At 38.7% G+C, this 12776-nt stretch overlaps 1 protein-coding gene across 1 annotated transcript in view; it reads right to left on the bottom strand.

Annotated features, from left to right (window-relative positions):
• Positions 1-662: 662 nt before the first annotated feature.
• Positions 663-12776, bottom strand: part of RERG (RAS like estrogen regulated growth inhibitor) — a 120337-nt gene continuing 108223 nt past the window's right edge. Inside the window, exons 4-5 of the mRNA XM_032391706.1 lie at positions 3947-4020; positions 663-2387 (exon numbers count right to left, since the gene is read on the bottom strand). Of these exons, the coding sequence (XP_032247597.1) occupies positions 1980-2387; positions 3947-4020 (482 nt within the window). The 3' untranslated portion in view covers positions 663-1979. The remainder of the gene's footprint in view (positions 2388-3946; positions 4021-12776) is intronic.

Here is a 12776-nt window from a genome sequence, read left to right on the forward strand (position 1 = left end):
ACTCACGATCACCTTTCATGTCTCCATATTTTGGTTCCATGCTATTCCTTTTGGCTATAATATTTTCACCATCTTTCTTTCCTGGGTTACTTGTATGTATTCTTCAATGTTCAGCTAAGACACTATCGAATGTACTAAATTGTGTTAATTTATATGCCCAACTTATATATAAATATTTCCTAATGAATGAATGAAAGCATAAATGAAGCAAATCTTCCCTAAATTTTCTCCTTCCTGTGTCTTCATCCCCACAGCTCCAGAACAAGAGCTTTATGTCAGTCTACTAATATACTGCATTGGATAATAGTATGGGCTCTACAGTCTCACTGCCTCTCTGGGTTCAAATCCTGGCTCTAACAACTAAATAGCTGTGCAGTTACTTTTCCTTGTAGCTCAATATCTTCATCCCTGCAGTTGTGATCATAGCAATATCACTTGTGTAGGGTATTTGAGGATTCAATGAGATAATACATAAAGCGCCTAAAATAACACCTAAGCATTTTACAAAAATAGCTATTATATGAACAGGAGCTTATTTTTTATATCACATTCACTGCTTTGTCAATTCTACAATTTGATTGTCTACTCAGGTTTCTCCTAAAATTACAAACTTTTCACGCTATCACAAGAAAGACTGCTCGAATGTGACAGAATGTGAAAATTATGCTTTTTATTATATCACATAAAATAATTACATCAATTTATCCAAATGCATTGGTGAATTAAAGCTTCCAGCTCTTACAAATTTTTACACATATATCTATGCATTTATAAATACACACATATGTAAAAGATATATATTTTCTTCTAAAATAAAGTGCCCAAATCTTGATATATGGGGGCATAAGAGGGAAAAAAATCATGAAGTTTTATCAGTTACAGACTGTACTTTCACAATATAGGAATCTGTTTTATACACATTTATTCAGGGATAGTGAACTTCAATCACACATTCTTTTCTGAATTCTAAGTGAATTAATTTATCCAAAATAGAAGTCATTTAGCCAATTTAATGAATCAGAGGCTACTTTTTCTTACTGTGCCTGGCATTAGAGCCTTGGCTCCCCAATGGAAGGGTAGCTCAGCTTCATTCTTAATTTTCCTGTTTTTTGGACTGTTGTCTTTCTGCTCAGATGATAAGCAGAGAGAGAGAGAAATGAATCAGACATCTCCGATTCTAAATCCTCTGTTAGCATTCAGTGAAGTCAGGATTTGGTGAAAAGACTCCTAATGTCTTTACATGACCCTGGGCTTGGTGAGAAACGGCCCAGCAGGATCTGAATTGAAGGATCCTTCTGCCTCTCTTATAGTGAAACTTTATTGAAGCCACAGAAGAAGAATCAGAGTACAAGGATCAAGAGCTCATTGAGAGAACCCACTCGAATTGAAAGGGAACTCTACTACAGTGGAAAACTTTGTGACCACACGTTTGAATTTAAGAACAAAATAAGGGTTAAAGAAAAGCTAGACAATTTGAGATAATTACAAAAATCCTCAATTCAAAGAGGAACTAGGGCTCTACTCCCTGCTCCAGTATCTCAGCGGCTCTTCCTGGGTTTTTACTGTATTTTCTATTACCTTCCACTTTTAAGATGATCATTTGAAGTCTTTGACAAGGAATGAAATTTCAAGATGCCTTAGAAAAGTCTTGAAGCAAGGTGAGGATGCCTAAAAATAGCTTAATATGAACCCAGCCATTTCAGAATCTCTGGTGATTATAGGTTCAAACTGCAATAGAGTGCATCTTATTCAAGCAGGAAAGGGAGAAATTGTCAGCACTAAAATTGCATAAAACACTCTATAACTTCTCAACATATGGGAGACCTGGGAACAATCGGAAGCCCAGACATTTCCCAGAGTCAGAACAAGGAATGGAGTATTTTCTTATATTTTGGGGGGGCCAACGGGAGTAAAAGGGCGAGAAAGTGTTTCCAATTACCCGACCCACCTCAGTAGGGCTTTTGCAAGAACAGAACCACCTAACTACTGATTTTGGTAAGCATCTTGTTAATGGCTTGTTTGACGTGCGTGGTGGAGCTGCGTCGCCTCGTCTTGCCCTGGACCATCCTCCTGCGACGCACCTCTCGACACAGCTCATAGAATATCTCAGTGATGTTCCCTTCTCCAGTGCAGGCAGAACACTCATAAAAAGCACATGCCAATTCAGTAGCCAGCTTCTCCCCTTCTTCTGTACTAACCTGTCTGGAGTGGTCCAAGTCAGCTTTGTTTCCAACCAAGATGAGAGTCACATTCTTGGGCTTTTTGATCTCATCCAGGATGTTCTTAAGTGGCAGCACTTCTTCAAAACTTCCTCGGTCAGTAATGTCATAGACCAGCACAAAGCCTTCCCCCCATCGTATGTGTCCTTCCCTCTGAATGGTATCTTCCTGTTGACAAGGAAACAATGGCAGTTGGGGAACTGGAAGTTATCAGATGTTGCTCATGCCAGTAGTGAGTCCTTAATTACTATTCTTTATATTCGTTGTCATTAAAATTTCTTGATAGTCTGCCTACACAGGCTTCCTTTCTCAATCAGTTTGGAATAGGAGCATTACTTACTCATAGCAGGATATGTCGGGGAACTAAAAATGTTCTAACTGCATAGACCTTTAACTTTCTGCTTCTAATTTTCTTCTTGCCATATCATTAAATCCGTAATTACAAGAACTATAAGGAAATTATCTTAGTGGAGCACACTGCCTCCCAGGCTTTCATCACAATGAAAGAATTGGCAAATAGGTAACAGACAAGTAGGCCTTATGCCACTCTTTAGAGATCAGATTTAGGGGCACAGCTTAGTGAATGGTTTTGATTTCATTTTTTGCTTTAATCTCTTTTGCCTTCAGATTCTAGACAATTGGGCACCAGGGACACAAAAACAGTGAAAAATTGTAGAGAGAGTCAAACTCAAAGTCAGGAGCTTTTGGCTTTTTTTTTTTTTTCTATCTTAACACCTCCAAAATATTATACAGTGGCAATAATGATAGAAACTCATTTAAAGTGATTTTCAAAGGGGGTGATCATTCCTTCCTAGGAAAGTAGCATGCGAGATTTGAAAATGCATTGCTCCCATGGGCTCAAATAACCTTTGCATGTAAGTCCCTGCCACCTCTCTCTAGAATCAGGGCTGTGTGGCTGGGAAAGCATATATAAGAAGGAGGTGATGATGAGAAATAAGTGTCTAGCTAGCTGCAAGAACATTTCTTGGATTAAATACTTAAATTCAAGTCTTCTTTGGATCATAGGTCACTGACAGAGCACCATGCAACCCTTCAGCTTCCTAACTTTCATTCCTAGTGTCATTTTATTCTTGAGAACTAAACCTTTCTGCAAACCTATCTGTAATCTCAGAACTGACTGACATAGGGCAAATTTATATTAGCTTCCTTTTTAATGGATTGTTTGTTGTACAATTATGTGGCTCAAATTTTCAAAAGGATGTGTTGAGGTCTGGAAAGAATATTAGAATCCTGAAATAAAGCATTCTGAAAAGCAATTCTGAGGTGATATAAGTTTAGAATATACTATATATGAAACTCTTAAGGATTCATCTTATACATAGGCATATAAGGCTCTGAGAAATTCCCCAGTAAAAATACCTGTTTAACTCGATCAGAGCATTTCAAAATACTTAACCATGAACCTCTTAATATTTTGCCATCCCTGCAAAATATATGTGGGTAATTCTATTCTAGATGATGTCATGTCAATATTACAGTATCATCAATCCTCCCCTGACCCCACTGAAGTACTGGGTAATTTATATAAGGATGCATACATAAGCTGTTTCAAATGTTAGTATGTAAATAACTAGATAATTAAAGAAAAAAGTCTTTAGACATTATTAGTTAATTGGAGGAAAATGTCTTAATTTTTTTCATAGTATGCATGTACTCATCTCATATTTATTTGATTCAGAAAACATTTTGGCTGAAACCTTATTCACCTGACCAGCAGTATCTAGTATCTCCATGGTGACAACTTCATCATCAATGGTTGCTTGGTGTCGGTAAGTTGATTCTGAGAGAATGAGCAAAAAAAGAAGGTAAAAAAGTAAATCAGTGCATGATTTTATTTGATCCTTAAATTACAAAGTAGTCACAGAAGTATGTCTGTTTGTATCACACAAGGAAATGTGCATCCTGGGCAGGAGAGGATGGACATGCAAGAATGTGCCAGCTCTCTGAGCTCCTGGAAGTCCAGGTTCTCATGGGGGAGCCACAGACTTTCAGGGTATAGCATGGGAGAATCTCCATGTCTCTTCGCTCATTTTATTCTCCTATGAGGCCAGCTTCCTGGTGTCTAAAATAAGACCTCTACATCCTAGACTGAGAACGTGATTCCCACAAAATGCATGCTACCTTGATACCCCTAAAATCCAGTTTCAGGAAATCACTGGTAATGATTGTTCCTGACAAGATGACATACAAGCAGGAGCTGTTCATTTCCTTTAAGAACTCAAACTTGGAAATATATTTGACAACAGGGGAGGTGGATAGCCATCCATGTGAAAAATGAGCATGTAAAGCTATAAGAAACCCTCGTGGTGGTAGAAGGCTGTTGGGTCACATGTTTGGGGGGTGTGAGGAAAGTGGAGGAGGGCTGGGCCACATGGAGGAAGATGCAACAAAGGAGAGTTCTCCTGCTCATGTTCCCTCTTCAAGGTAGAAAAATGACAACTGTGCAGTACCAGCTGTAGGCTGGTAGGTTAATATCAGAGTGGTCCCAAACTCTACTGGGGTGAGGAGAAGTCAGCAGATGCAAGAACTTTGGGTGGTCTGAGTGTGCCTTTCACCACATGAAATGGAAACCAGAGGTTAAAATAAATACTAACTGGTCCTGCTCTGTATGAAAATTAGAACAGTTGAAATACCGAGCTCAATAAATGATTGACTGAGCCAGTGAAGGTCAGGTTGAGGAACTCTTCCAGAAGGCATCAGTATATAAGAAGAAGAAAAATGTAAAAGTAAAATACAAGAGAGATGGATAATAGAAATAGACATGTTATTATCTCTTATAAAATGAGCCTTAGAGAGAATAAAATACACAGGGGCTGAAAATATTTGAAGCTATAATAACTGAGACTTTCCCAGGATGAAAGGCCTTAAAACAGTTCAGATCAAAAGGACTAAAAGGACACACAAGGAAAAAAGTCCCATATATAAAACAATCACAGCAAAATTTAGGGATATCAATGATAAAGAAAAATTTTATAGGATCTATGAAAAAAAGCACATCACCTACAGAAGAATGTGGCTCAGATTGACATTAGACTTCTCACCAGCAAAACTGGATTTGAGATCCCAATGGAGTAAAACAAAGCAATCAAACCACATAGAAAGCAATCAAGAATTACAATTCTAGATGATACCAATATATGGGGGGGAGGGGAGAGACAAGAGGCAGATTTGAGTGAGCTAATGTAGTTGTCTTACTCCTGAAGATGACATCATAAGAAAGAAGAGAAGTGACTTAAGTATTCAACTCAAATTAGAAGAGGAACATAGAATAAATCCAAAAAGATATGAGGAAAGAAGTGAAAGAGAAAATCATAGAAGAAACAATTACCCAAGTTTAAGAGAACCAAAGCATGGGGCTTGAAAGGATTTTTAAAAAGAGGTGGGAATAGAGATAAAAATCTGGCAATACTGACTTGTAAATTAAAAGAGAAGGAGCAATCAAACACAATTTTGCATAAAAGAAGAAATAACTACATATTCTGATGAAATGAAAATAAAATAATATTATGAACTGTATACCAACAAATTTCAAACCCTGATAAATTCTCGGATTAAAAAATGCACGGATGGGTGCAGTGAGAACTAGAACACTTAACTCGGTCAGTAACTGGTAAGTAACTTAGATGTTAATTGTAGATCTCTTCTGATCATAAAAAGCAACTGCTTCCAATTGGTTTTAAAGGAGATTTCTATAAATATCAAACAAGTTGTTCTAGAAAATAGAGAAAGGATAGTCATCCGATTCCTTTTGTGGGGCATTATGCTGACTCTAATAGGAAGTATTACAAGAGTAATAAGAGAAAAAAGAAAAGACAATTGTAAGGTCACTTCGTTCTTGAACATAGATTCATAAATCCTAAATAAAATATTATCCAATTGAATCCAATTAGTGTAACAAGAAAAGTACATCACGATCAGTTAAAGTTTATTTCAGAAATTCAAAGAGTGTTTAAAATCTATCAATGCGAGGAGGAGGAGCAAGATGGCAGAGGAGTAGGAGACCTAAATTTCGTCTGGTCCCAGGAATTCAGCTGGATAGGGATCAAACCATTCTGAACACGTACGAACTCAACAGGAGATCGAAGAAAAGAATAGCAGCAACTCTCTGAACAGAAAAGTGACCACTTTCTGGAAGGTAGGACGTGTGGAGAAGTGAATCCGAGGCGATATTTGGGAAGATAGACGGTGGGGGAGGGGGCCTCCGTTGGCCGCTTCTGGCAAGTGATAGAGCAGTGGAGCACAAAATCGGAACTTTTAGAAGTCTGCTCCGCTGAGGGACGTTGCTCCTGTGGCTAAGTGAGGGGTGGAACCCTCGAGGGACAGTGTGGTCTCAGGACCCTCGGGGTCACAGAAAGACCAGGGGTGCCTGAGTGCGGCAGAGCTCCCAGGTATTGGAGCGGGAAAGCCGGCTGCAGAGACGGAGCTGAGGAGCGGGCTCTCAGCTTGGGGTTGCCATAAACCGTGATCCGCGGCACAGTCGGGCCACTGCTCCTCCAGTAGGGACCCAACAAGCAGCAGATCTGGGGAGACTCCCCTTCCTCCCCGGGGAGGAGCAGCGCGGGAGTGCACCGCAGGGATCTGCTGGGTTTGGAGACTCCACACGGGGTCGGGTGCCAGAGCTAGAAACGCTCAGTCACAGGCCGGGTGAGCACGGAGTGCGGCCGGAGATCGGGGAGATGGGAGTGATTGACTGCTTTTCTCTGGGGGCGCACTGAGGAGCGGGGCCCCGAGTTCTCGGCTCCTCCGGGGCAGAGACTGGGAGGCCGCCATTTTCACTCTCAGCCTCCAAAGCTGTACGGAAAGCTTGCAGGGAACAAAAGCTCCCCAGAGCAAACCCAAGCAGATTACTTAGCCCGGACCAGGCAAGGGCGGGGCAATTCCGCTTCCGGCAAAGACATTTGGGAACCACGGCAACAGGCCCCTCCCACAGAAGATCAGCAAGAACAGCCAACCAAGACCAAGTTTACCGATCAATGAGAACGGCAAAACTCCAGCTCTAGGGGAATACTGCACATAGAATCCATGGCTTTTTCCCCATGATTCTTTAGTCTTTCAAAGTTAATTTTTTTTTAACTGTCTTTTTTTCTTTGTTTTGAATTTTTCTTTTTCCCTTTTTCAACCAACATCTTATCAATACATTTTTTAAAAAATCTTTTTTATTTTTCATTTTTAGAGTCATATTCTATCCCTTCATAGTAGTTAACCTTATTTTTGGTATATATATATATAAGTTGTTCTCTCTTTAAAATTTTGGGATACAGTTTCTTCTAACAGACCAAAATATACCCTAAATCTCCAGTGTATGGCTTTGTTCTGGTCTCCTACCTGATCACATGTCTCCTTTTTTTTTTTTAATCCTCTTCTTTCTTTTTTCAACGAACTTCTTATCAATTACTTTTATAAAATCTTTTATAATTTTCATTTTTACAGTCATATTCCATCCCTTCATCATATTTACCCTTATTTTTGTACATATATAAGTTTTTCTTTCTTTAAAATTTTGGGAGGCACTTTTGCCTAACAGACAAAAATACACCCAAAATATAGTGTGTGGCACTGATCTATGCACCAGCCTGATCGTATTTGATCATATTCTGTTTTTTGGGCTTTTTTGTTGTTGTTGTTTTTATCTTTTTCCTTTTTCTTTCTTTCCCCCCAGTTTCAGGTCTTTTCTGATATGTTTAGTGTATATTTTTCTGGGGTCATTGTTACCCTGTTAGCATTTTGTTCTCTCATTCATCTATTCTCCTCTGGACAAAATGACAAGACGGAAAAAATCACCTCAAAAAAAAGAACAAGTGGCAGTACTGACTGCCAGAGACCTAATCAATATGGACATTAGTAAGATGTCAGAACTAGAGTTCAGAATGATGATTTTAAAGATACTAGCTGGGCTTGAAAAAAGCATGAAAGATATAAGAGAAACCCTTTCTGGAGAAATAAAAGAACTAAAATCTAACCAAGTCAAAATCAAAAAGGCTATTAATGAGGTGCAGTCAGAAATGGAGGCTCTGACTGCTAGGATAAATGAAGCAGAAGAGAGAATTAGTGATATAGAAGACCAAATGCTGGAGAATAAAGAAGCTGAGAAAAAGAGATAAACAGCTACTGAATCACGAAGGCAGAATTCGAGAGATAAGTGATACCATAAGATGAAACAATATAGAATAATTGGGATACCAGAAGAAGAAGAAAGAGAGAGAGGAGCAGAAGGTATATTGGAGCAAATTATAGCAGAGAACTTCCCTAATTTGGGGAAGGAAACAGGCATCAAAATCCAGGAGGCACAGAGAACCCCTCTCAAAATCAGTAAAAATATGTCAACACCCCAACATCTAATTGTAAAACTTACGAGTCTCAGAGACAAAGAGAAAATCCTGAAAGCAGCTCAGGATAAGAGATCTGTAACCTACAATGGTAGGAATATTAGACTGGCAACAGACCTATCCACAGAGACCTGGCAGGCCAGAAAGGACTGGCATGATATATTCAGAGCACTAAATGAGAAAAATATGCAGCCAAGAATACTATATCCAGCTAGGCTGTCATTGAAAATAGAAGGAGAGATCAAAAACTTCCAGGACAAACAAAAACTAAAGGAATTTGCAAACACAAAACCAGCCCTACAAGAAATAATTGAAAGGGGTCCTCTAAGCAAAGAGAGAGCCTAAAAGTAACATAGACCAGAAAGGAACGCAGACAATATACAGTAACAGTCACCTTACAGGCAATACAATGGCACTAAATTCGTATCTTTCAATAGTTACCCTGAATGTAAATGGGCTAAATGCCCAAATCAAAAGACACAGGGTATCAGACTGGATAAAAAAACAAGACCCATCGATATGCTGTCTGCAAGAGACTCATTTTAGACCCAAAGACACCCCCAGATTGAAAGTGAGGGGGTGTAAAACCATTTACCATGCTAATGGGCCCCAAAAGAAAGCTGGGGTGGCAATCCTTATATCAGACAAATTAGATTTTAAACCAAAGACTGTAATAAGAGATGAGGAAGGACACTATATCCTACTTAAAGGGTCTATCCAACAAGAAGATCTAACAATTGTAAATATCTATGCCCCTACCATGGGAGCAGCCAATTATATAAGCCAATTAATAACAAAATCAAAGAAACACATCGACAATAATACAATAACAGTAGGGAAATTTAACACCCCCCCTCACTGAAATGGAGAGATCATCTAAGCAAAAGATCAGCAAGGAAATAAAGACTTTAAATGACACACTGGACCAAATGGACTTCACAGATATATTCAGAACATTCCATCCCAAAGCAACAGAATACACATTCTTCTCTAGAAGAATGGAACATTCTCCAGAATAGATCATATTCTAGGTCACAAATCAGGTCTCAACTGGTACTAAAAGATTGGGATCATTCCCTGCCTATTTTCAGACCACAATGCTTTGAAACTAGAACTCAATTACAAGAGGAAAGTCAGAAAGAACTCAAATACATGGAGGCTAAAGAGCATCCTACTAAAGAGTGAATGAGTCAACCAGGAAATTAAAGAAGAATTTAAAAAATTCATGGAAACAAGTGAAAATGAAAACACAATTGTTCAAAATCTTTGGGATGCAGCAGAGGCAGTCCTAAGAGGAAAGTATATAGCAATACAAGCCTTTCTCAAGAAAAAGAAAGGTCTCAAATACACAACCTAACCCTTTACCTAAAGGAGCTGGAGAAAGAACAGCAAAGAAAGCATAAACCCAGCAGGAGAAGAGAAATAATAAAAATCAGAGCAGAAATCAACGAAATAGAAACCAACAGAGCAGTAGAACAGATCAACGAAACTAGGAGCTGGTTCTTTGAAAGAATTAATAAGATGGATAAACCCCTGGCCAGACTTATCAAAAAGAAAAGAGAAATGAAATAAAATCTTTAAAAAAAAAAAGAAAAGAAAAGAAAAGAGAAATGACCCAAATATATAAAGTAATGAATGAAAGAGGAGAGATCATAACCAACACCAAAGTAATACAAACAATTGTAAGAACATATTATGAGCAACTATATGCCAGCAAATTAGATAATCTGGAAGAAATGGATGCATTCCTAGAGATGTATCAACTACCAAAACTGAACCAGGAAGAAACAGAAAACCTGAACAGACCTATAACCACTAAGGAAATTGAAGCAGTCATCAAAAATCTCCCAACAAACAAAAGTCCATGGCCAGATGTCTTCCCAGGGGAATTATACTAAACATTTAAAGAAGAATTAATACCTATTCTTCTGAAACTGTTCCAAAAAATAGAAATGGAAAGAAAACTTCCAAACTCGTTTTATGAGGCCACCATTACCTTGATCCCAAAACCAAAGACCCCATCAAAAAGGAGAATTACAGACCAATATCCTTGATGAACATGGATGCAAAAATTCTCACCAAAATACTAGCCAATAGGATCCAACAGTACATTAAAAGGATTATTCACCAGGACCAAGTGGGATTTATCCCTGGGCTGCAAGGTTGGTTCAACATCCACAAATCAATCAATGTGATAGAATACATTAATAAAAGAAAGAACAAGAACCATATGATCCTCTCAATAGATGCAGAAAAAGCATTTGACAAAGTACAGCATCCTTTCTTGATCAAAACTCTTCAGGGTATAGGGATAGAGGGTACATACCTCAATATCATAAAGGCCCAACTAAGAAAAACCCACAGTGAATATCATTCTCAACGGGGAAAAACTGAGAGCTTTCCCCCTAAGGTCAGGCACACGGCAGGGATGTCCACTATCACCACTACTATTCAACATAGTATTAGAAGTCCTAGCCACAGTAATCAGACAACAAAAAGAAATAAAAGGCATCCAAATCGGCAAAGAAGAAGTCAAACTCTCTTTGCAGATCATATGATACTTTATGTGGAAAACCCAAAAGACCACACCCCAAAACTGCTAGAACTCATACAGGAATTCAGTAAAGTGGCAGGATATAAAATCAATGCACAGAAATCAGTGGCATTCCTATACACCAACAACAAGACAGAAGAAAGAGAAATTAAGGAGTTGATCCCATTTACAATTGCACCCAAAACCATAAGATATCTAGGAATAAATCTAACCAAAGAGGCAAAGGATCTGTACTCAGGAAACTATAAAATACTCATGAAAGAAATTGAGGAAGACACAAAGAAATGGAAAAACGTTCCATGCTCATGGATTGGAAGAACAAATATTGTGAAGATGTCAATGCTACCTAGAGCAATCTACACATTTAATGCAATCCCTATCAAAATACCATCCACTTTTTTCAAAGAAATGGAACAAATGATCCTAAAATTTGTATGGAACCAGAAAAGACCCCGAATAGCCAGAGGAATATTGAAAAAGAAAAACAAAGCTGGTGGCATCACAATTCCAGACCTCAAGGTCTATTACAAAGCTGTCATCATCAAGACAGTATGGTACTGGCACAAAAACAGACACATAGATCAATGGAACAGAATAGAGAGCCCAGAAATGGACCCTCAACTTTATGGTCAACTAATCTTCGGCAAATCAGGAGAGAACGTTGAATGGAAAAAAGACAGTCTCTTCAACAAATGGTGTTGGGAAAATTGGACAGCCACATGCAGAAAAATGAAACTGGACCATTTCCTTACACCACACACAAAAATAGACTCCAAATGGTTGAAAGACCTAAATGTGAGACAGGAGTCCATCAAAATCCTAAAGGAGAACACAGGCAGCAACCTCTTCGACCTTAGCCACAGCAACTTCTTCCTAGAAACATCGCCAAAGGCAAGGGAAGCAAGGGCAAAAATGAACTATTGGGACTTCATCAAGATAAAAAGCTTTTGCACAGCAAAAGAAACAGTCAACAAAACCAAAAGACAACTGACAGAATGGGAGAAGATATTTGCAAATGACATATCAGATAAAGGGCTAGTATCCAAAATCTATAAAGAACTTATCAAACTCAACACCCAAAGAACAAATGATCCAATCAAGAAATGGGCAGAAGACATGAACAGACATTTTTCCAAAGAAGACATCCAAATGGCCAACAGACACATGAAAAAGTGCTCAACATCACTCGGCATCAGGGAAATCCAAATCAAAACCTCAATGAGATACCACCTCACACCAGTCAGAATGGCTAAAATTAACAAATCAGGAAACGACAGATGTTGGCGGGGATGCGGAGAAAGGGGAACCCTCCTACACTGTTGGTGGGAATGCAAGCTGGTGCAGCCACTCTGGAAAACAGTATGGAGGTTCCTCAAAAAGTTGAAAATACAGCTACCATATGACCCAGCAATTGCACTACTGGGTATTTACCCCAAAGATACAAATGTAGGGATCCGAAGGGGTACGTGCACCCCGATGTTTATAGCAGCAATGTCCACAATAGCCAAACTATGAAAAGAGCCAAGATGTCCATTGACAGATGAATGGATAAAGAAGATGTGGTATATATACACAATGGAATATTATGCAGCCATCAAAAGGAATGAAATCTTGCCATTTGCAATGACGTGGATGGAACTGGAGGGTATTATGCTG

Source organism: Phoca vitulina, unplaced genomic scaffold (genome assembly GCF_004348235.1).
Source record: "Phoca vitulina isolate PV1807 unplaced genomic scaffold, GSC_HSeal_1.0 scaffold64, whole genome shotgun sequence".
NCBI lineage: Eukaryota > Metazoa > Chordata > Mammalia > Carnivora > Phocidae > Phoca > Phoca vitulina.